Raw genomic sequence first — 24,066 nt, forward strand, 5'->3', positions numbered from 1 at the left:
GCTTTGTATTTCCCAAGGGCCATATTGATTCGGATGTGCTACCATTTGGTTTTTCATCAACGCATGAGGGAAAAGCAGCTCGGGCCCGTATTGCGCAAGTCCAAACAGCGGCAAGCGTGCTGCAATCGACATGCTCGCTTTGTACTGTCGCGTTCCCTCCTCCCCTCATAATGGGCCTCTGATGGAGAGCGACGATAGGGAAAAAAAAAAATAATTCCAGCAAGCACAGTCATCGCACTCACACACACAATATATCAAAGCAGCAGCAGCGGTCCCGTGGCGTTCAAACAGCCCGAGGCGTTTTTGCGCTGCCGCAGTTTAAAATCACCTCCATGTCGTGTTGCTCTTGTTCTTTTTCTGCTTCTCCTCCCTCTCATCCTCCTTTGGGCTTCCCCTCGGGGTGAGCCCCTCAACGCGAGCACCGTGGGGAGGGCCAGAGACTGCCAGTGCAGATGAGGAGAACTTCACTGCGCAGAAATTTGATTAGTGCGCTTCTGTCGACAGCGTGGCCGAAGTTCTGGAGAAGCACGGCCTGCGCAAGCCCATCTCTTACGTGAGGAGCAGTCAGAAGAGCCCTGAGGAAGCCCACCAGCTCATGGTCAAGCTGTGTCGCCACACCGGACGCAAGTACGAGGCCGCCTGTCCCATTGCGCAATCCCGAGGCTCATCTTCCGTGTTTGCAGGAACCCCGCCGTGGGCGAGACGGCGTGGCGGGCTCTTCTCCAGGACCTTCTGGACATGCAGCAGAACGTCTACACCTGCCTGGAAGCTCACGCCTGCCACCAGGTGCCGTCAAATACTCACTAGCTATCAATTGAAGGACCAGTTTATGGATTTTTGTTTTGGGCGCAGATCTTTGTGGAGTCACTGCTGTGCTCTGGCCGCTTGGAGAACGTCCGTCTGGCGGGACAACTGATGCACTGCTCCGAGGTAAGCGTGTTTTGCCTCTCCGAGGGTGCGCCGTCATCATCATCGGGCCCCTTTGCAGGTCAGCCAGGAGGCAGCTAAGCTCCACGGCGTCAAGGTGGCCTACCACAACAGCCTGCAGCTGGTTCTGGACGCCGCCAGGGAGTACTTCAACTCCTCCGCCACGCTCACCGACCCCTGCATGAGCCTGGCCAGGTGAGCCCGCCCATCATGTAAAATGATTCCTCTGCAAATATTTATTTTTGTTTCCTCGCAATCTCCTCTCTATTCATCCACGCCGTCGGCCTAATTCGGCGGCAGAAACAAGAGCGGCTAATTTGTCTACTAAGTGGGAACGCTGTTTATTGGGGCAAAGCGCGCCAGTCTCAGAGGCCTTCATTTGAATAACGCTTGATTGGACCCCCAATGAAGCGGCTCGTTTGGCTCCGCTACAAAAATCTGCTGCTCTAATCGCCGCCTTTTATTATCAACACTGCAACCCCGATAAAGCAACGCCCTTCCTCGCTAGTCACTTTGCCAACAGTGAAAAAGTTTTCTCACCATTGACGCTCCCTCAAGGCTGGCAAAGCACTCCTTTTGTCCAAAAGAAGCAACTCATTTGCATTGGAATGACCTTGGTGGTCCTAGCAAGCATGCTAATGAAAAAATTGTGTCCCTCAGGGCTTGTCTGCAGCTGATCAGCGACCGGCCCCAAGCCGTCCAGGAGGAGCTGGACCTCATCGACGCACTCGGCCACCTGGCGGACTTTGGCGTCAACATCCTGCCTCTGCAAGGTAAATAAGCTCGCTCATTTTTTTTTTCCATTTTACCTTCGACACCTCTCCTCAGTGATGCCTCCTCTTCTTTTTTTCCTACCTAAGTCAGGCCAGATAGTGGGACAAAAGCCAAGCTTAAGAAAAGGTTGTTTATGCGATATTTTTTTTCCATCGCTCAAGGCCGCGCCATTGTGCCGCCTCACTACTCACACATATTTTTTTTTTTATTTTGTTCCTGTCACACATGCACACCCAGATGGTGAATGAAAGGATTTGATTATAGATAAGGTCTTTTCAGCTCCAGTTGACGCACCTAATACACAATTAAAGGCCCCAAACGTTGACAACTTTGAATCCTCCCCACCGCCTTTAACAAAAAAAAAAAAAAATTATGTTCAAACTATTTCAATTGATGTCCTTCTCCTTTTTTCTTGCAGTGCGTCTTCGTTCGGATCGTCTGTCTCTTCTGGAGGAATGCGTGGCCCACTGCGCCAGCGCCTACAAGCAATCCACCACGCTGCTCAACGTGGCGTCCCTCCTGCGAGTGGCAGGTGCGCCCAATCACTCACTTTATCCAAGATGGACACAAATAGTCCCTCAGACCGCAAAAGCAATCCCGCTTTCTTTCTCCGTATTTAATTTTGCGGCCGGCGGAGACTTTAATATGCCGCCTCGTCGCTCTGACCTTCGCCGGGCGCGATGAGATTTATTGAGACAGATGTCGGACGTGATGAGCAGGATTATGAGTTTAGCGTGTTGATGGAGATGAAAGGAAAATAATTTTTGTGTGTGTGTCAAGGGGATGACGAGGCCACACGTAAAGGCCAAGTGTTGACCCTGCTAGCTGAGCAGGCCCTGCGGTGTTTGGACTTCAAGGCTTCTTACATCCACTGTCAGGACCTGATGGCTGCAGGTACCAGCTCAAATCACGCATGTCGAGATTTGTTTGAAAATGAGCCGAATTTCCTTGCTTGATTATCCGGCGGGATGGATTTATGGAGTGACTCTTTATTAAGTGGGAATTTTAAAAAAATTAGCCCACTCGCATTCCGCATTTGTCGGTCCGATTCAAGGTCGAGTGATTTTTTATTTTTTTTTTTGCGCGCTTCACTCGGGAGAGCCATTATGACAACATAATAGATCAGCGGCGTGCGTAATTGTTTTCTGTGTGCTTCACACAATTACCCTGCAGGGATTTCACGCGATTAGCTTCTGTCTGGTCTCGCTCGCAACAAAAGCAAAAAAAAAAAAAGGTCAAATTGAGAAAGTTGGCCGTGTTTGCAGGTTACGCTCCGGCCTGGGACGTTTGCAGTCTGCTGGGCCAGTGCGACGGCTTCGGCCAGCTGGAAGCCAGACGCCAACTGCTGGCCTTCTCGCTCACGCACTGCCCGCCCGACAACATCAACGCGCTCCTGGCCGCCTCCAGCGACCTGCAGACTCAGGTGGAGCCGCTCAGAACATTTGGAGAGTCAAAAACTGCGTTTTCTTTCATCCGCTTTGTTTTATTGCGCTCTTTGAAATGCTTCCGTAGGTCCTGTACCAGGCGGTCAACTACCAAATGGAGCCCGAGATCGCCGAGGGGGCGCGAGAAACCGAGGAGAGCGACTCCTCCAAAGTGCGTTTGCTTGATATATAGGCCCCGCCTCCTACTGTCTGATTGATTAGCTGGTCCGGTCCTCCTTTCTTAACGGCCTACTTTGTGTGATTTCCTGCGGCCTTCCTGCATTTTTCATGAGGTGTAAATCCCGTGTTAAGGTTCCTGGGTTCCTTTGGATTATTTATGCTTTTTTTCTTTTCTCTCCTGGCCATCAGCTGGGCCGACTTTATGATGTCTCGAGTGAGCGTTGAATGTTTAATGAGCGGCGGCTTAACCTTTGAAGTCCTCAATGGCCGCCGCTGAAGCGATCTGTTGTCATTTTGTCGTGCTCCTCTTCTCACCTTCGAAGTGTGTGTTTTTTTTTTTTTTTTATTCAAAACAAACATCTTCAGTGTGTTTCAAGTAGTGATGACACGTTGAGCCGCCAGCCCACTCGCCGACTCGGATGTTTCTATTCATCCTTGTTTATTCAGGCGGCCGCCCCCCAGGCGGTGACGGCAGGCGAGCTGCTCCACAGGACCACGGCCAAGACCATGGAGGTGCTGACCACCACGGGTCAGACCACCAAGGCCGTGCTGAGCGCCGTGGGCGATCACCGCTGGTGGAAGCGCTCGCTAGACTGCCTGCGCCCGCTGCACGTACGCGCCCGCACTCGCCGTCCATTAAAAACATCAGCAAGCGAGTTGACTTTTCAATGTCGGCTTCTCAGAGCGGAGACGCCGCCGCCGCCGCCGCAGAGGAACGCTCGAGTGAGAATTCCAAACTGGAACGTCAAGGCTGCTGCTCTTTCTATCAAGATGTCATTGAATGTCCCTACATAGATCCGGTAAGCGGATGCGGTCGAGGAAAAAAACTCCTCGGCTGCACCTCAAGCTGTCATGTCGGGACAGCTGTTTGGAGAACTATCGTCAACAATGACATTATGCCCGCTGGTTGTCTTCCATTTTTTTTTTTTTTTTGTATTCTGGTTACGCTTATTATTACCCTTCTTTGCCTCGGGCAACATTCTTAAATTACAGCAAATATGCCTGAGTGGGTTCTTGACTTGAGGCGTTTAATTAGATTTTCTTCCTCCTCCAGATGACTTCAAACAGCTCCAAATAAAAATGGGGGAGAAAAAAAAAAAAAAACAAAGCAGGGAATAAATTAATATTGATTTGTCTAAGTCATTTTAATGCCGAAAGCAATTTGGGAGTTGTCGGCGTTGGAGGAAGAAGAGACGCAACGGCGGAACATCCAGCGCGACGTGACGTGTTGGAGAAAAAAATAAAAATAATAATAACAAAGGCGCTGCTGCATAAAAAGAGAAGGAATGACACAAGTCGAAAACATGAAACAAGACAAATCGTTTGACCTTCAGTTTTATTTTGCAAAGCATTTTCAACATGTCCCGATTCTTTTGTGTGTTTTTCTTTCCCAGAATCACGACGTGTATTCCTCCTACAATGACGTCCCCCCCGAGAACTTTGCCGAGGTGTTGCTGAGGACAGGCAAACTGGCCGAGGCCAAAACAGAAGGCGCCACTTTGTTTCCCGCAACTGAAGGTAAAAGGTCTTAAGTTTCTTTTTTTTTTTTTTCTTTTTCTTTCCCCGCGAACTGATTTAGCGTGGGCTTTCAAGTCCGGGTTATCTATTGGATGGGCGGGCGTGTGTTTATCCCTCCGGTAATTCCCGCGCCGATCGTATCGCCGGCTCGACACAGGCGTGTAATCGGCTCATTTGGAGGCGTAGCTCGTCCGAAGCTAGCGACGAGGTCGTAGGAAAGTGGAGAGAGAGCGGCGCTTTAGCTCCGCCCACCATCTTGGCATCCCAAACTTTCAAAGTGTGCTTAAGATGCATATGAGGTGGAGTGCACTTATTAGGAGTGGCCGTGTACTTTGAATAAGTGAGTCCTCTCCATGCCCAGAAAAAAAAAAAAAAAAAAAAAGACTAGCCAAAGTCAAGGAGGAGATTTTTAATGATGCTCCTTTTTTTTTCTTCTGTCATTTGTATTCCTCGTCCGCAGTGTTGCTGCAGCTGGCCAACGATGCCTTTCCCCGGGACGCCACGCTGGCGCTGGCCTACTTGCTGGCGCTGCCTCAGGTAGTGCCAACACTCAGCTCAATTCCAGTGCAACTGATCTGATCCGTCTGCAACCCTTTCCGTGCAGGTCCTGGACGCCAACCGATGTTTCGAGCAACAGCACCACTCGGCCTTGTCCCTCCAGCTGGCCGCTTACTATTACTCGCTGCAGATCTACAGCCGCCTGCAGCCTTGCTTTGAGGATAAGCAGCATGCGCTCTACCAGGTTCTTTCTAGTTCTTGTGGTCGCTTCTAACCCGCCTCGGTCACGGAAGGGGAACTTTCCTCACCTGGGTATTTATCTTTCTGCCGGCTGACTATCGATCAGCGGGACTAATGGAATGCGGCTGCGGGAATAAATCAGCCCGCATTGGCTGACTGGAAGCCCTCCAGGCGGTTTGTGTCCGCCTCGCTTCCTTCTTTATTTGCGTGAAATGTAAATGTGAGCAAACTTGCCAAGGGTGCCGATTAACGTCCGATTCGGACGATCCCGAATTCCGCATAAAGGATATGAAAAAGTCTACACGCCCCGCCCGGTTCAAAGGCAAGGTCGAGTAAGCGTAAGTGACTCTCGGCACTTTCTTCTCCCTCTCTTCACTTTTGAACGACCGAGGCTCGAATCTCACCGAGTCCCTTCACGCTATAATTATCTTATGCAAATACGACGAAAGCGACGGCCGCACCTCCTCCGGCCGGCCGGTGAGCTACCGTCGAGGCGTTGACTTGTGTGAATTAGAAACGAGGATCCGACGTCGTGTTCCCGACGTCCAATTTCCCGCCGGGGGGCTGAATCACGGCAGCCGTTAAGGCGCCTCGCTACATTCGGGGCCGTATTTTCTCGTATTGAATTGCCTTTCAGCCGCCACACTTGATGTGTTCCTCGCAGCCGAATTAAAGAAGCGGGCTTCGCTGGCTGTCCCCGATTTTCCCGGAAGCCATTTTGGGGGCAAAAGAAGTAGGAAAAAGGAAAATAGCCTCATTAGTTTTTCAATGAAAGGCATCAGAAAAGCGGCCGACTTGTCGGGTTCGCCGGGTGCAGCGCGTGCGGTGTGACGATAAGCCAAAGGCACACTTTGTCCACGAATCGGCTCTACGCGGCTTCTCCACAGCCACCCTGCAGCAAATTTGCGTTTGTCTTTAAATGACAGCATGACACACTCAAAAAAATATCCTGCAAAAAATGCTTGAGGCTATAGAAAAAAAAACAAATAAAAAATTCAATTCACTTCAGGGCAAAAATCCATCTAGTGAATGGTTGTATACAAAAAAAAGTACTGTCAAACTGGTGGTGTTCCACAAGGCTGAATGTTAGGTCCACGCAGTTTTAATCATTGAATTACAAATCTGAGGTTTGACAAAAAATCGTATTTTCAGCCTTGCTTTTCTTTATTTGTTCCCAGAGCGATTCAGACTTGAGACCTTGAGAATAAAATTAGCAGCCTGTGCCGACATGCCCGTTTGAGTCTTTCTTCATCCTCCACCTCCTTCTCCTCCCGCCGGCAGGCCGACCCCAAGGAGCTGATCCGACTGGTCACCCGGCACGTGTCGGCTTACTCGGGCTGGCCGGAGGAGCTTCAGAAGCTGATCGAGCAGCTGCACGCTTACAACGAGCGTCTGAGCGACTACACGCAGGCGCAGGTGCTGCGAGGTTTGGGCCGCGGCGTGGACGTGCAGCGCTTCAGCTCCGACCCCGACTACAAGAAGGAGACCATCCTCGGCCTGGCTGAGTCAGTCAAAATAGTCCAACCTTCTCCACGTACTCGTGCGATCCTTCTTTTCGCCCTTTTTTTAGGACTCTGGATGACGACGTGTACGGCATCTCGGTGTCGTTGGCTAAACGCTACCGTGTTCCTCTGTGGGAGGTCCACATGACTCATCTGGAGTTCCTCTTCACAGATAGCGGGTACGCTAGCACACGCGTAGTCTTGTCATTCTCTTCTCATTTTATGTTCCTCCTCAGTCTGTCCACCAAGGACGTGGAATCCCGCAGCGAGTCGCTGGCTCTGTTTGCCACGCTGAAGAGCGACCCGCAGGCCTTTTACGGACACATGAGCAAGTACGTGCTGCCCGCCGTGGAGGGCGGCGACCTGGACCGGCTGCTCTACTACTACACCCTGCTGGACGCCGCCGGCTGCCGACCGCATTCCGCCGCCGCCATCGCGCCCGACGGCCACGTCAAGCTGCTCAAGAAGCTCCGCGCCGTGGCCAGCGGTGAGTCGGCAGGAATTCAAACCATGACGGCAAAGCAAAATCGACGTCCTTGACACCTCGTTGCCGCTTGAGTGCGCTACAAAGTTTCGAGTTGACGCGGCGACCGTCTCAAGACGTGGCGGAAAGGTCAGCGGGGTTTTCATGCCTCGCTTGCGCCATCTGTGCTTTCGACACTTTTTTTTTCCGCCTCATAATTAAGCAGGGCTTTGTCTTGTCTTATTAAAACAAAAATTAAATGATATATTGTCTTTTTTAAAGTAATTATTAAAAATATTAATTTTTTTTTTTAAATATAAGGTTTTAGTTTTGACATTTGAACGGTTTTAATGTCTGATTTAGATTTTTTACTGTTAACATTAGGGAGCTGATGAGTTCATCTCAACAACGTTTTTGGTTTTAATTTGACAAATCCTTTTTTCGCACTGTCCGCTTGTCGCTAGGCAGAGTGGCTCACCCGCAAGCATCAACCCATCGCACCCCACCTGCCGTCATTAAAAATGCATCTAGCTTAGCGTTGGGCCAAGCTAGGGCGTTTGGAATAGTGGCTTGATGGGCGGGCGGGCAGACAGGAAGCGTTGGGGATTGTGGAACAGCAGGAAGCACGCATTTGTGTCTGCAATTTTGTTCACAGTGTGATGCGGACGACCAGTTGAACGCGTGAGTGGGCGTCGGTTTGAGCGCTAGCTCGTCTTCAGTCTACAATTGCGTGTGTGTGTGTGTCACAGTTTGATGTGTGTGTGTGGATCTGCATGGCGCTGTTGAATATTTCAAGCTCAGACAGGCCGCCACACGGATCCGTCTGTCACAACACGCGTCATGCCAAGCAACAACCATTTTCTCAGATTTTCTCCTCTCCTCATTTTATATTTCATACTGAGTTTTTTTTTTTTTTGCACGTGCAAACTAATTATTCCCTTTGATTGCCGGCAGGCTTAAACTACCGGCAACTGACGGACGGCTCGCAGGACCCGCTGGTCGCTCTCGAACCGGTTCTGACCAGTCAGAACGTGTTGTCCATCTCGAAGCTGGCCCATCTGCTGCCGAAACCCGGCGACCAGGGGGCGACGTTGTCCCCCAGCGCGGTGCACGGCGCCTGGCTGCGCAAGTTGTTCTGGAAGGGCGACGCCCACTTGCTGAAGAGGCCGCCCGTCAGCGAGCAGGACTACCTGCACGCCTACGACACCTGCGCCAAGTACCTGGACAGGCTGCTTCCCGTCCACGCCGTCCACTTCCTGGATGACGTCACCTTCTCCCTCCAGGCCGTCCAGCAGGTAATTGCTCTCCAATCCTTTCTGGGGATATTTTTTCTTGGCTCCTCCCCCAACACAGCTCCCTTGAGTGGGCTCATTTGTGCTTCTCCCCCTTTCAGCGCCAATTAAAGTGGAGCGCCCAGCAGGTTTCCCCGTTGCGCTCTTTAACATGCACTTTATCTCCTCGGAACCCGCTGTCATACCTTCCTCCATCAACTCCGAGGGGGAGGGGGCTTGACTCCCCCCTCCTCCCCCTCTCCTCCATGACAAATCGCTCTATTTCCCCCAAGGCCAGGGGGCGAGGTCATAGCTGAGCGCCCGCCGGACCTTTTGTCCACGCCGTAATGTTTTTTGTCAGAAAGTGGCGTTCTCTTGCCCTTTTTCATCACAGTGTGAGCGTTTTTAATGTTTCACCTTCAGTTTGCGGTTACGGCGCTTACTCATCCGCTGGATACTTTAGAGGGACCGAACGGAACAGCGGCGCTCATCGGACGATTGAACCTTGCAACGTGATTTATTTACTTATTGGTGTATTTATATTATTTGATTGAACCATCATCATTACATTGCAGTTTCGACAATTCAAATGTTGCATTGCTGACGGTGGACATTCTAAAAATGGTATTTTTCCTTCACTCCGAGACTCGTGCGTGTGTGTGTGTGTCTTTTGTCCATGTGTGGCTAAACGCATGAAATTCCGCTTTTATTGCAAGGCCATTTTGGCTGATCCGCACTTGGGGGGAAAAATGGTGCAATCCATTCACACCATTAGATAGTATGTGTGTGTATGTGTGTCGTTGCAATGGAATGAAATCTCCCAGCAGCCAAAGGCCGTCTCCTTTCCTCTTGAATTGTTAACTTGCTCACAGTGGATCCAATCAATCACAGCCCGCTGTTCGCCGGCCGCTTAAACTCGCCGCCACTACCATTGCGTGTCCCCCCCCCCCCGATCTGGGAATTGGCGTTTGGTGCTCACGTCTTTCCCTCCTGTTGCTTTCCAGCTGAGCATCCCGACGCGATGCGAGGTTCTTCGGCGAGCCACCAAAAGCTTGCGGCAGCTGGCTGAGAAGAGCAAGAAGCGAGGAGGAGGCGAAGCGGCGGGCGGCGAAGAGGCCAGCGTGACCTTGGACGAGGCGCTGGCTCACCTGCGCCAATCGCAGGCCCACTTGGAGACGCTGGGCCACCACTTTGTGGCGTCGCTACGAGACAGCCAGGAGGTCGGTTGATTTTTTTCCCGTTTTCTCGTTAAGCGACTGGTCGTGCCGCGCGGGCAGAGGGGAGGTTATCATTTGCCGTGTGTTGCTACGCGACGCTGAGCTACGGGTAAAAGACGCTCGTTTGTGACTCCCCGCACTGTGTGCGTTCATCATCGTTTAGCCTCTTTTTTTTGTTTGCTCTGCTTTCTACTGCGTCCCAGGAGCAGCTGCGAGGCTACAGTCAACGTTACGACCTGTCCCGCTCCGAGCGGTCCAAGGTCCGGGAACTGGCGGTCGCCATGGCGACCGACGGCCAGCCACTCCAGAGCATCCGCGAGCTCCTGTGCGTCGCCGTGGGACCTCTGGACCTGTCGCTCAAAAGCGTGCTGCAGGACGCCGTGGCCCGAGTGGTAGCTGAGCTCAGGTAACCTGCCTGCCTGCCTGCCCTTTGACCTCCAGGGACTTTTCTACTCGGGACTAATTGGCTCGCTAGTTTGCTAAAAATACAAAAATGATGCTTCTCCTATTTTTTTTTAATAGATTGATTTGCTTGCCGAGTATTTAATTTGAACTGTGTCCCTGAAAATAAAGTCTTTGATTTGCTTCCCTGAGTGCTTGTCCCCTCCTGACACGCTTCTTCATTTGCACCTCTTATCTTAATGAGCTCTTATGTAAGACCATTGCCATCATTTTCTCCTGACTTTTTTGTTTTTTTGGTTTCCTCCCCTCAGCGGCGACGTCCTGACCGACCACACGGCGGCCCTCGGCGTGCTGGAGGCCATAACGACGGCCGTGCACGACAGTGTGCAGGCGGGGTAGGTCGTGCACACACACACAAAACAACAGATGGAGAGAAAAAAAAGATTTCCCGACTCTTCCAGTGACAGCACGGTGAGCTCAGACGACCTTTTGACCTGGCTGCGTCCGTTCTGCGGCGACCCGTCGCTGGCCGTGCGTCCTCGCATCGCCGTGCTGCAGATCCTGGAGAGCAACTTCAGCATGTGCGACGCCGACATGCGGCTCCTGCTGCTCTACAGGACGCAAGCCGTCCTCAAGCACACCCAGGTAGTCTGTGTGGATTTTCCATGCGTCACATTGACGAGGCCATTTCCCGAACGGCGCTATTTAGCATTTAGGTGAAGCCTGGTATAGATTTTGTGACTTCATCCGGAGTGATTAGTCATAACCACGGCCGGTTAAAATGTCACCGACGTCAGTACGGAAGCGCCTTTTTTTCTCGCCGCGGCCTTTTGCTCTCCGCGCAACAATTTATTTGTTTGTGACATTTAGCAGACAAAAAAGTGACGCGAATGCAGATTGCGAGCGCTAAGAATTTGCATAATTACATCCACCAAGGAGATTTTCATTTTCATTTGCAATTTTATATCATTAAAAAAAAAAATCAATGCCGTGGCGACCGGGCTGCTCCTCTCATTCTTATTTCATTTTATCAGTGGAAACAGGAGCTCCGAACATTCAGCCAGAAATTCTCCCACCCAGATTTTCGGTCGTGAGCAATCACACGTGTTTGCGTTGACGTGTGGCGGCGTTCCTTTTCTCTTTGACCTTTTTTTCTTCACTGATGGAATATTCATGGGACGCAAACTCCGCATGCATGATGAAGGACAGCTTGGAGTCTGGCCCGCAAATGGGTTTGAGATTAAAATATAGTCGACGTGTTTAATATTGATACTTTGGGATGGGTTCAATCTGTTGAGGACTTTCACCTTGAGCTCCTCTTTGGCCTGCTCACATTTGATGTCACCACATCGGTTTCTGACCTAAAAGTGGAGAAAATGATTTTTTTTTTCTTATAGCAGGATGCTTACTCATAGCATTGGTGGGTGGAAAGCAAAAAAAAAAAACTCATTGAAGCGACGCCAGAAGGCAGCATCCCACCGCCGGCCGCCCTTTCCCCTCCTCATTTTCTCTCTTCTTGTCGTCTTTTGTTTCAAATCCTCTGTCGTGGTCCGTGCCGCCCGCTCGCTTTCTCTCGCGCGACCTCCACGACTTCATTCCCGCCCGCCGCTCGAGACATTAGCCGCAGCGGGTGGATGAATATTGATGAGCTGGCGGAGAGACCCGAGGCTCTCTGGCCGAGATACGGCTCCGAGCCCGGATGCCGGCTCTCTCTTTCGGGTCAAGGACAAGCAGACAAGATAATGGCCTTAATACGAAAAGTCGATTTTCAGTTGTGTTGGATGGGGGCGGCACACAAAAAGTACAAATCCTGCTGAATAAATTAACAATAGTCCCGATTATATTATCATAGACCTTCTCTGGATTTGAAACATTCAGGTGATGGCGGAAAATCATTTGACGCCAATGACATCATCGCAACGTGCAAATTTGCCGTTGATAAGTATCATTAATTCTCGGGGCATCTTCTTTATTTATCCCGACAATAAAAGTCCCCTTTTGATTTTTCTATTCAGCCTTTTAATTCCGCCAGCCGCCTCATTAGCATGCGCGCTTTCATCCCACTTTGCTCGTTTAACATAGCACGACGCCGCACGTCCTCCGGCTGCGTACCAAATTAGTGCTCGGACTAAAAAAAAATAAAATAAAAAAATAACAAAGGGCAGCAAGACTCTGAATCTTTTCTCCATTTTCTCACCTCAGCACTTTAAGAGCATTAGCATACATTTAAAGAAGACATACTGTGCACTTTTTTTTTTTTTTTTAAACACAATTGAGTTTCCTGCTGTTTTAAGACTGTTTAAGACTTTTGGACTTTTTGGTAAAGCAGCTAGGTCGCTACGTTTTAAAAGGTCACGTGAGCCCATCTCCCACCAGGTGCAGATCGAAGACGTGGAGAACCAGGAGAAGCGCTACGGCCTCTTCCTGGACCTTTTGGAGGCGGCGCGCCAGCGGGAGGACTTCCAGACGCTCGTCCTGCTCCTGCAAGCATGGCCGCCCATGATGCAAGAAGACGTGTAAGTCCGTAGAGGTCTACTTTGGTGTGCGAGCAGCCCGTGATGGCTTCCTGTGTCCAGGGCCACGTCGGAGCGTAACCCTTGGGTCCTGCTAGTTTCCGCCATGCTGACCCGCCGCCAGGGACCCGAGGCGGAAGTGGACCTTGGTCAGCAGGTGCTGAGCATGCTGCGAGCCCTCGACAACACCAAGCACAAGCTCCCGCCACAGGTGAAGCGACACGATCAGTCGCTAGGCAGAATTCGTTAGCCTTTAGGGTCCGGCGCCTCTCCTTTGATGACCTAGCGAAGGTGCTAGCCGACCTATCGCTATGCGTGCCGCCCCGCTAATCATATTCACGCCGCTCGGCACATCTAGCGCTAGCTGACTGTGATATTAGTTTAGCGCTAATGTTATTCGGCTCCAAAAGGCGAGCGGCTGCTGAGCGGCTGTCTGCTATTAGAAGTGTGGGTGGGTGTGAAGGAGGGGGACCAGTGTGTGTGTGTGTGTTGGGGGGGGGTCGTTTTACTGTGTTCCACTTTAATTTGAATGCGGCAAAATGAAACCAGCAGAGCAGAGGAGTCAGATTGCATTGTAATAGCCATATATTACTAGCGACGGCGCAGGCACAGGCACACCGTGTGCTCAGGCGCACCGGAGACCTTCTCAAAGGAATTATGTGCCTCAGTGGCTATTGGGCATGCATTTTTCTTTTACTGTCCTTTTGATTCAATTCCCCTCGCGTTTTTATATGAGCCTGGCCCGTTATTCGATTATTTCAACGAGGCAAAAATCATTAGGCCTGCGTCATGATTGGGGCAAAGCAGGTAGTTGGATACCTAATTAGCTAGGTCGCTAGCTAGGTAGCTCATTTATTAGAAAGAGAGATGAGTAAAGCAATTAGTATGTTCATTGGACGACTTTGTGTGTCCTCCAGTGCATCCGAAGTGCGGCCCGACTGCTGCTGCCCGCTTTCCAGCAGCCGGCGCTCAAGCTGATGGCCGAGAGCGGCGACGACGAGCTTCTGCGGCAAACTCTGGAGCGGGTCAACGGCATGAGCGCAGTGAGTGCAACCTTGTTTTTGCCGCAAGAGCCTGAAAATGAAAGGTGGCTCCTGAGCGTCACATTTTCATTTTCTTAATTGGCCCTCACGCCTCCTTCCCATTTCCAACAATTACGATCGCAAAGTCGGTTCGCGTCATCGGGAAAATTTGATTGCCGCTGGCGCGTTCAACTTTTTCAATTAGTCCTCACCTTAATGCGCTTGTGTTTTTCCTCCGCCGTAACAAGCAAAAGTGAATTAGCAAAGCCTGCGTAAAATGTCACTCTTAATTCACCCGCCTTTTCATATCTGCATAAACAAGCCCCGAGGTTTCATCCGCTCCCGGCGCGCCGTAAACGGATCCGTCCGACGGCGCCGCCCGCTTCCGCCCGTTCGCCGTGACTGACAGCTGTTATCTCACCGAGCGAGCGAGCGAGCCCCCAATGAGCGCGTGATTTCTTCTCCTCACAAAAGCCATACCCCCTGAGACGGCGCTGAGACCGACTTTAATTCCTGAAGATTAGCGTGTCATTAAAACGGCGTCTCAGGAAAAGTCTCCTGACACGCCGATTAAATGAGAGACGTTGCCGAGACCGTGTCTGGCTGAGGACGTAAGAAAGAGGCCAAAAGGTTGCAGCAGGAGACGACCACGACCACGTTCGCTCAGAGTTGGTTGACGCCAGGCCCCGCCCACCCAGCCCCAGACGACGCGTGTCGCATGTCGTGCCTCGCGGAGCCCCCGTGTTGGCTTTCCTGTCGGTTCGGAACGTGGCTCCCCTTCACTGAGCCCTGGGAAGGGGAAAGAAAAAAAAAAGTGACAGGCCGTCATGTTGTACAAAGGACGGCAGAAATTTCAGGCTCCTCTCTGATATCACAACCCCCCAGCTTCGCCTCGCCTCGCCTCGCCTTCCCCCCCTCCCCTCCCCTCGTCTCCATTTCCACACTGCTGTGTCACATCTATTTCCACTTGGCCTGTCAATCCCACCGTCTGAAGGCTTCAAATCTTCTATCTCTTTCCTCTCACACATACTCGTCAAAATGTAATAGCCTGGGAGGCGCGTGCCCGCGTGCGTGTGGAGCTGAGCAACAGAGGTAGCGGCCTTCCTCCTCAAGTAGCTGCCACATTTTAACCTGAAAGAAAAAAAACAATCTTGGGAATTTAAAAGTCCAGCCGGGGGGGGTATTATTGTTTCAACAAGCCCAAGTGTGTCATCACCAAAATGTTTTCTTGTTTGTTTAGCGCTCAAAGCTGTTAATACGTGCAGGTGACATGAAAAATAAATGCCCGCTGCTTCGCTGCTTTTCCTCACCATGAATGAAGAGCGACCTTTTGACTTCATTTCCGCTTGCCCTCAATTTGAATCTATCACCAAGCTTGTTTACAACCCAATGTGCAGCCGGTAAATGAAACCCCCCCCTGGCCGCCATTTTTGCACATGTATTATTTGTGGTTTTAAGGCAGACTTGTTCCTGAAGAGGTAGAAAAGCCACTTGCGCCATGCATAATTGAACCGGCTCGGCTCCAGAAATACCCCGACGGGGACGTCTGCGTCCGCCCGGAACGCAAAGCCCGACACGAAGCGGAGAAAACGACACGGCCCATTGTTTGCGCCTCCGCGAACGCGTGTTTGTTAAAAAAAAAAAGGAAAAGAACTGAATCTGTTTGTTCGCAGGAGGAGGCGGCGGAGGTGTGTGATGAAGAGCTGCTCTCTCTGCTGCTGGACGCCGGGCTGCTGGTGGAGTGCGCGTCGTCTGCCGCTTTCCCGCTGCTGCGCGACCGCATGCTAGCACGCCGGCAGCCGGGCGGGCCGGACGCCCGGCAGGTCGCCGGGCGGCTGCTGGAGGCCGGCCGCAGGGTTGAGGCGGGCTCCCTGCTGCTGGCTCACCGCGGCGCCCACCCGGCTCACGTCACCTTTAACTCGGCCCTCGCCGTCCTGAAAAATTGGCTCTGAGGTGGGATGCGACACTCTGACTGATTTCCCCAAAAAAACAAAAAGCCAGTCCACACAAAGCTGATGTCCCGTCGTGTGATGGAGTCGTTGGCAAATTATGCTGAGTGTTATTTAGCCTCAGCACTGTGTTGTTGTTTTTTTTTTGTTTTGTTAAAAAGGCCCGCTCGTCGCTGTTGTCATAATAACGTCCCATCAATTCCCGCGCGCTATTTTGGCTTCAAGCTGCGTCGTACGCAAACACAAGACAATTATCATGAAGGATAATGATTAGCTGACTGCTCTTGTGAATTTAGTAGGAAATGAGACAAAAGCTTGCCTAATAATTACATTATAAATTTTGTTCCAAAAATCCTGCTGCAAAATTCTGTCTTTGTCATTCTGTCTCACCTCAATAAATCAAAGAGCGATTTTTCCATTTCGGGGTGTCCTTTAAATGACACGTAAAGATAAAAGCGAGAGGCGCTTTTAGCCAAAAAGGAGAAAGAAAGTTCTTGCGGGAAATGGCAACAGGTGTTTGTGTTCCACCAGGGAGAACTGAACAGCAATCAGTTACCATGGTGACGTTGAAGTAGGATAGGGGGGGGGGTCACGCACCAGCATTGCCCCCTGGAGGAAGGAGTGTAAACATTACAACTGTCTACCGAAAACAAAGAAGAGGCTGTGTGTGTAATTTTGAGCTTCGCCGAGGGCAGCGGTCTGGAATCTTAACTAACACAATCGGCAACGACGTGCTGAGAGGTGTTGAAAGCAGGCGGCGGTCGGTCGGTCGGTCGGTCGGTCGGGGCTTTGGAGCTAATTAGGGACGAAGTGATGTGCATGTCGCCGTATGTTGTGTTTGACTACGTGAAGCGCTAAGAAGTCAAAGCTTCAACCGCGCACTTGTAACATGGACAATAGCATCTCTCGTTTGTTGCCATGGTAACTGCACATCACTGAGCATTTTCATTCAACCAGCCAAGCAGGCGCTTTGAGATACGAGCAACATTTGTCATTCAAAACACTCATAGATGCTTTGTTATTTTTTATAGCCTGGTAATGGCGTTTTGCATTGTATGTTAGCGTTAAGCTAGCAGATGGTCAACTTGTGTAGTTGTTATTCAAATGACTGTTGCCACGGTAACCAAATATCACCTGCTACTGTTATTAGTGGACCGGCCTGGACATCTCCCGCACTTACTCAAATTAAGGGGACTGGTTTTGACGTTGTTGCCGCGGTAACCACAGCTCACAACGGTCAACACGGGAGCAGAGGCTTATCATTGACGATGAAGCGGCCCTGAAAGGAATTCAACGTGTTGCACTTATTCCGTCCGTTGTGTTTCAAGGGGAACATGATTAGAGTTCAGAGCCGAGCCGTGACCAGCGCGCAAATCACGCCAATTCGCTGCCGTGTCAGGTCGCTCGGGCGTCCGGCAAGACGGCGGCTATTTATCGCTGCTGTGAAAAAGAACAACACGTGTGTTTGAAACGTTGTTCTTTTTGACGACTATCAGGCAACGTGCAGGTGCTGCTGTTTCGCTTAGCCACAGGATGCTTAACTCTTCCACCTGTGTGAGAGAGACAGATAGATTGCTTATTGTCGTTGATTGTCCCTAATCAGACCAATCATCAAACGATGGCTCGGAGCTCCGCGGGAGGCCTCGTTCATCTCGACAAATCCGCCATTAAGTGCTTTCTGGCTAGGAAAGAAAAGGGAATAATTAAAGCCGAGACGGGCGATAAGGCAGTCGGCGGCTGCTAAACGGTCATTTCAGCGTCTCTCACCTGACAAAGTGTCAACCCTCGCACCCGCTCCAACGCCCTTCGCCTCCTCCAGTGCGCTGACAACGCAATGATAGGTAATTCCTGGAAGGCGGCGGGCGGGAAACTGTCAGCCTCGGCAGCGAGGTGACAGACAAACCAGGGCCGAGACACGTCGCCGGCTGGCCGGCGCCTAATAAGCTTCATTATATAGCCACCGACCCGTTTGTTGGCGGCGACACTTACACACCTGAAAAAGGTAAAAATGTCGAGAAAATCCTGTGGACCGAGCATCGGACCTTGTGGAACGCCACATTGTGATTGTGAGTCGAAATTGTGTGCATCTATTTCAAGCCTTCGCTCACTTTGCTGCTTTGTGAAGGGCAAGCAAAGTCAAATGCACCTCAAGTCAGTGGCAAAAAGTTGCCTCACTACTTTTTTACACCTTGAAATATTTAACTCCAGTACACTGCATGTGTGTGTGTGGGTGTGTACACTCCATTGTGTACATTCCATTAAATCTCGTACACTGCGCACACACAAACCTTGAGGGCGCTGCCACGAGACCTCGGTTAATCATCCTCGCTGGCCAAAAGTCACAGAAGCCACAAATCAATGCTTAAATGTGTGTCTGCTGTATTAAGCAGCCGATCGATGGCTCACGCTAGCGCATCGGCCGGCTAAAAGGCCTTGCTGGCGAGGTAGGGTGGGGGGGAGGAGCTAATGCTTAAGCAAAAAAAAACACCCTCAACTCCACCTGTCAACAATGAACACATTTGTGACCTTCTCCGCTTTTTTCTATGCACTCCAACGTGCCTTCATATGGTCAAAAGTATTGGGACACGGGGCCGTTACGCTGACATTGAGACAGCTCATCAGTACGGCACTTGTTCTACTATAAAAAAACTCAACATGTATTACAAATTTTATACAATACTGTACAATTTTATTTATTTATCTTTATTAAAAACATGTAACAAAACAAATTGCATTTTTTTTGTGGGCCTGTAACAAATCTCAATGGAGCGAGAAGCTGTCTGACAAGAAGATGGCCTGCTTTCACTTTCAGCAGTTTTCTTTCTCTTCCTACGGAATGGCGTGTAGAACTCCAAAGTAATATTTAAGAACTTTCCGCGCACACGCGCGTGCGCGGAGCGTCCGGGATCCTGATGGGAAATGTCAAGCGGCTTTTAAGGCACACAAAGAGAAGCCATTAAATGGGTTGGCGTGACACGGCGTTCTTGTCCTCGTTCCCCGACCGAGCTGCCGCGCACGTCCGCAAATGTCACTGACGGCGTGCGACAATTACGCATCGACGTCACTTCCAAACGCGCCGATACATGCTGCGATATGTCCACACACAAAAAATGACTTTCACTTGATGGATTAGCGAGGGAGGGAGGCGTATTCGTCAGACAATTACAATGCAAATGCATGGCTTCAAATTTTTGGATTGCAAGACACATTGCTGAAGCACATGTCAAGCATCCAGTTACTGTTTATCCAAATTTTGCGCTCAAAATTGGTGTATTTTATTCTAGTTTTCTATTATATTTTATTTATTAGAACCGCATGAGGCTGGGTGTCATTTTTCGACTTCCTGCTTTATTCTGAAAGGCACTCACAGCACGGTGTAATATTTACCTCACTTCCGCCCTCACCTGTCTCAACCTTCAGCAATCAAGCACGGCTCCCGTACAACGAAAAGAGTGAGTTTAATCTTTATCTTTTTAAATGAAACCACTTCCAAGTGTATCATGCAATTTCTCACATTTCCAACGGTGTTTTATTGACGTCATTGTAAAAAAAAAAAAAAAAAAAGCTGATGCAAATTTAGCAAATAGGAATAATTTGTAGTCAAGAGCAAATTTCTGCCAAGAAGCACAAAACAATGAAAGGGGGCGTTCATGTTAATAATGCATAAAGGCAATTGATTGACTTAACTATAATTATCAATGTGCAACAACAGTGCTCACAATGGAGCTAGCTGCATGGTTAATGGCCGTTAATCACAATAATTTGCTATGACAGACTGTTAAGACAATGGAGGCACTAGCTCCTCACGGTAATGCTCTAGCTCCAATTTTTGCTGGACTGCTTTCTTTTCGCCACATGACTCGATGGTTCTCTCGATCCAGCGAGCGACGTGAGGTTGCTGCTGCTGGCTTCTCATTTGGTCCATGCTGGTTGAGAAGATGTTTGTTGAGTGCAGACTGTCTTTGCCTTCATTTCAAAAGTAAATATCGCAGACGATCAGGTTCATTTAAATTAATCGTGATCATTTTTTAAATTAGATTCTGCAGACATTATGTCATCGTCCTCTAAACAATGATGACTGCAGTTTGAGTGGTAGTGAAAGTCGTCTTTGTTGGGCTTGATTGAATCACACTGCCCCCTGGTGGCCAAGCAGTGCACACCGGAAAGTGTTGCAATGAACTAATGATGATGCACAAAGACTCTTTACCCTTGATTTAACTCCAACGGGGACCGATCCCAGATTAAAACAATGTGGCAAATCAGGACGTCGCAGTTTACCCTGCAGACAAATTTGAACGATGATTCACGACTCTGCCGTCTGACTTTTGGCGCCTGCGCCAAACAAGCGCAAAGCGTGCTAATTAGAAGCGACAAGGCGAGTGCACACGCCGGCATCCGACAAGGCTTACAAGCTAACCGGCGTGTTAATTGTACCTCGGCGAAAGGCAAACCCAATCGCTCGGCCGCAGCCGCAATTAAACCGCAGCTGGCCGGGACTTGCGCCACGACGCCTCGGCGACCTCCGCTAAGCCGAAGCGAGCCGTCGCTCGGTTCGTTCATTGAGCAGATTGATGAGCCGTCCACCTCTCCGGGGGGTCAAGAGCTGTTGAATTTGGTTTTCTGTCTGCCTTTTACAGCTTAGTCCAACAACATGATCCTTCATTAAGTCCGCCGCGGGGAGCACAACGCTCGCAGCGTCAACAAAATAAGGTAGGATAAATAAATCAGCAGGCCAGACGCACTCCAGCGTTCCGATAACACCTCGTCCCTGAATGTTCCTCCATTAGCATTTCATAATTGGTTGCAGGCTTTTCGCTTTCAAGTTGGAATTTTACGTATGTGAAGGTTTGCGTGATTATTGCATGAGCCCCGGACTGCTTCGGGCCTTGCAGCGGATTAATTCATTACTGGAGGACGGCGTAAGGTTGGATGTCAGATGATGCAATACTTGAAAAAAGTTGTTGTTTTTGGGGGGCGGGGTTGAGTTGAAATGCCGACTGAAATATCCCTCGGGTGTTGGTCACGACACGAAGGAATCATCTTGTTGCCCGTTTTGGGTGTGCTATTTATACTACTTTTCCAACATGCTGCTAACTTTACGCTGATAATTATTGATAGTTGCTGTTTTGAAACTTTGATGTCAAAGAATGAAGTTGCTTTTGTCACCCGTTTTTGCTTCAATTGAGTGGACTTTGTGCAGGTCCTTCTGGTATGCACGCCCTGGCCACCAGGGGGCAGTATAAGAAACAACATCATGCTTCCAATTAGGCAAATTTGATTTTCGATGTACCAGAGAGCACCAAAAGTGACAGTAATGCAATTAAACCCAAATCAGATTTTTGGGGGCTAGCTGCATGAATATTGTTTGACGCAACTAGTTGCATGGGAACTTTGCCTGCATAGAGCTTCTTTGTGCGAGCCCTTCAGTGCCAGTAGAAGTGTTTTTTTTCTCCCCCCTTTCTTTTTTTCTGGCATTCCTCATCAATATTTCACAGCCTCTGCTCGCTACCGGTCGGGCGTCTGAATAAGGATTTAGTTATGCTCCAGCGCGCAGCGCTGAAGGACTGTCGGGCAGGCTGCAACCCCGCAGGGAGGCTCCTACTCGTGTCTGCCGCTAACGGTGAAAGAGCGCCATCGCGGCCAGATGGTCGTGAATAATTCTTTTGCGATTTGGCTCCTCGTTTTTTTTAATTCTCACGCGGAAGGTCGGCGATGGTCGCAATGTCTTCCGTCAGGGCCGGCCGGGTCAGAGCGCGATCGCTGTCGGGTGTCTCCGTGCTCATCTAGAGTCAATTTTGTTTGCGCCATCGCGTCTAATGACCAGCAGCGGAGGCGGGCCTCATGCGGTGCCGCAACATGCGCGAAAAGACTCGGCCATACGGACGCTGGCGCCAACCCGTGACATTTTTCAAGTCAGAATTCCGGCCATCACGACTCTTTCTATTTCCAAGCAATCACGCCGTTGTGCCATTTTAAATGACACCTTCCAGCAATTGTCTGGCTTGTATGCAAAAGTAAATAAAGGGCCAATCTGCTGATTGGGCTCGGCGAGAGCAATTTTGTGTCAAAACGCACATTATCCTTCGAATGGCACTTGCCAAGGTTGCTTTCTCGTTCGGAGCGCGCCGGAAATTCATTTCGAATGAAACGGAAAGAACCTTGGCAGTCGGTCCAAATGACACTTTGAGGACTTTTGCCAGTGAAGCTAAAAGTGACAACTGCGCGCACAGGCCATTTCCGATTGCGCAATGACGCCGCCAGGTTCAGCCGCGCGTGCTGGTGGAAGTTGTTTTGACAAACAAAAACCTTCTTGCAACGATGGAGAACATCAGCCGCCATATGGTCGTCTTTATAGCTTCGGCGAGTTGTAGTCGCCGAGCTTTTATTTCATCACAGCCGACGGCCATCCTCGGAGTCCTTTTTCTTTTTCTTTTTGCAATTTTCTGCTCGGCTTCATGTGCCATTAGCGCCGGATTATGCCCTCCTTTCCCTTGCTGGCTGCCACGCGTTCTTTTTTACGAGCGAGCTTGTTGCGCAAACACATCGGCGGCAATTACGCGCGAGCGCGCGCCCCCGCCTTGTCAATACGCATCAACCTGTGCATCATTATGAACCACCTGCTTGCACATCAGCGGTATATTGGGTGTTTTGTTTACGATCAATTCTGGGATCAGCTGCAAAAGTCATTTAACTGTAGAGCTGATTGAAAGCCACGCGTGGACATATATTGCGCCTTACTGTGGGACCTCGACTCTCGAGTTTGATTAGTTCTGAGACAGAACTTCTAAGTCAATTGACAGAACCACAAAGCAGCGTATCAACCAAGTTAACTCCTGCAGCCCCCCCATTTTCTGAGCACTGTGTGTAAATTGCTTTTCCCCTTTTGTAGTAAATGACCCCCTCACACACACTTTGAGCATGACAGCTCAGCCTTGTCCGACATATTTGATGGCTTGGTCCTTCCTCACACTTGTGTTGAGTGGTTGTATTTATGCAAGGCCTCGCCGCCGGCAGAACTTGTCTAAGCTCGACTCCGACGGAACAATTCGGGTCACAACATGGCTGTCATGGCCACCCCCCCAAGTTTTTATTCCACATGATTGGCATCCTGAGGATAACCTGTGCATGGACAAAAATATCAAGGAGCTCAAAATGCCTGACTGGTGTGATTAAACCATCACGAGCTCTTCAAGTGTGTTTTGTGACACCGAAAAAAAAGTATGAATAGCTCGGGGCCAGTGTTGAGATTCCAAAATTCTTCACCCCCCGTGACTCCTTAAAGCCACGGCGGTGCCAGGCTCGCTCATTCCCATGAATCGAAATGCTAGAGAGGTCACTTCAATAAGAAAGTGCAGGGCAGGATTTGGACCACACACATTCAGGGTCAACACGACCCATCTTAGCTCCGCCTTCTCCTCTTGAGCTAATAAATTCGCTACGTTGTTTTTGTCATTAGCATTCCGAGTGGACGGTTGGCACAAACGTCCTTTCGATTTGTTTTGACAGTTGAGGCCGGTTTGAAACGTGCGCGACGGCCAGTCAATCAGTCCGTTGCGAGGGCCTCCGTAGTTCGAGCTGATTCCCGTCACAGGCCGTTGACTCGCGTGTTTCGAGTTGTGTTCAAGTGAAAATGAGAATTCACTCAATTCAAGGCGGGATCAAAGTTTTCAAGAACATTTTGATTGGCTGATAGCTACAGATCACTAATTGGACTGTTTGACTGCAAAGGATTGACACAGAGGTCCGTGGCAGCCTTGGTTCCCGTGGCAACGACGTTTACGTTCATCCCAGGGGAAAATCAAATCTGAGGCAGACCCTCATGAATAAAGAAGCGGGCAACATATGGCTGAGGCAAAACAAGACGCTCAATCTCGGAGCTTGTTGCTTCGCAGTCTTCCTCGAGCCCACTCGCACATATGGTCACTGGCGCGACCAAATCTTCCTGGCAACATCTCGCGGCCCACTAGCCTCATTTCGATAACTCTCAAGGGAAGCGGGAGTTAACTTAACTAGGGTAGCGTGGCTCTTCTTTATGCTCTTATTCTGAAAGAGCAAGCACAGCGCTTCCGCTAGCTTCCTTTGCGACGCTTCACGTAAATCACAGCAAGGACAAACACTCGAGCGGTACACTTTCTCAAACTCCCCGTGGATATTTTTTTTTTTTTT

At 50.1% G+C, this 24,066-nt stretch overlaps 2 protein-coding genes and 1 long non-coding RNA gene across 3 annotated transcripts in view; 2 read left to right on the plus strand and 1 right to left on the minus strand.

Annotated features, from left to right (window-relative positions):
* The window catches only part of nbas (NBAS subunit of NRZ tethering complex), a 30,940-nt gene extending 14,622 nt beyond the window's left edge, over positions 1–16,318 (plus strand). The window contains exons 28-53 of the mRNA XM_088362190.1: positions 505–627; positions 684–786; positions 853–930; positions 989–1,122; positions 1,588–1,700; positions 2,120–2,233; positions 2,482–2,595; positions 2,967–3,124; positions 3,214–3,297; positions 3,753–3,917; positions 3,989–4,105; positions 4,700–4,823; positions 5,284–5,360; positions 5,428–5,565; positions 6,843–7,066; positions 7,132–7,242; positions 7,300–7,550; positions 8,481–8,821; positions 9,802–10,017; positions 10,218–10,420; positions 10,728–10,811; positions 10,878–11,061; positions 12,793–12,932; positions 12,993–13,140; positions 13,847–13,972; positions 15,625–16,318. Of these exons, the coding sequence (XP_088218316.1) occupies positions 505–627; positions 684–786; positions 853–930; positions 989–1,122; positions 1,588–1,700; positions 2,120–2,233; positions 2,482–2,595; positions 2,967–3,124; positions 3,214–3,297; positions 3,753–3,917; positions 3,989–4,105; positions 4,700–4,823; positions 5,284–5,360; positions 5,428–5,565; positions 6,843–7,066; positions 7,132–7,242; positions 7,300–7,550; positions 8,481–8,821; positions 9,802–10,017; positions 10,218–10,420; positions 10,728–10,811; positions 10,878–11,061; positions 12,793–12,932; positions 12,993–13,140; positions 13,847–13,972; positions 15,625–15,903 (3,949 nt within the window). The 3' untranslated portion in view covers positions 15,904–16,318. The remainder of the gene's footprint in view (positions 1–504; positions 628–683; positions 787–852; positions 931–988; positions 1,123–1,587; positions 1,701–2,119; positions 2,234–2,481; positions 2,596–2,966; positions 3,125–3,213; positions 3,298–3,752; positions 3,918–3,988; positions 4,106–4,699; positions 4,824–5,283; positions 5,361–5,427; positions 5,566–6,842; positions 7,067–7,131; positions 7,243–7,299; positions 7,551–8,480; positions 8,822–9,801; positions 10,018–10,217; positions 10,421–10,727; positions 10,812–10,877; positions 11,062–12,792; positions 12,933–12,992; positions 13,141–13,846; positions 13,973–15,624) is intronic.
* A 603-nt stretch (positions 16,319–16,921) lies between these two features.
* LOC148381468 (uncharacterized) lies at positions 16,922–18,333 on the minus strand. Its single transcript, XR_015854418.1, has 3 exons — positions 18,189–18,333; positions 17,668–17,893; positions 16,922–17,578 (listed from the first exon to the last, which is right to left on the minus strand). It is a non-coding gene; the product is annotated as an uncharacterized LOC148381468 (long non-coding RNA).
* An 880-nt stretch (positions 18,334–19,213) lies between these two features.
* ddx1 (DEAD (Asp-Glu-Ala-Asp) box helicase 1) overlaps positions 19,214–24,066 on the plus strand; it is a 29,420-nt gene continuing 24,567 nt past the window's right edge. The window contains exon 1 of the mRNA XM_088362197.1: positions 19,214–19,352. The gene's annotated coding sequence lies outside the window, so the exon portion shown is untranslated. The remainder of the gene's footprint in view (positions 19,353–24,066) is intronic.

Source organism: Syngnathus floridae, chromosome 19 (assembly GCF_059516105.1).
Source record: "Syngnathus floridae isolate MCC-2025c chromosome 19, RoL_Sflo_1.0, whole genome shotgun sequence".
NCBI lineage: Eukaryota > Metazoa > Chordata > Actinopteri > Syngnathiformes > Syngnathidae > Syngnathus > Syngnathus floridae.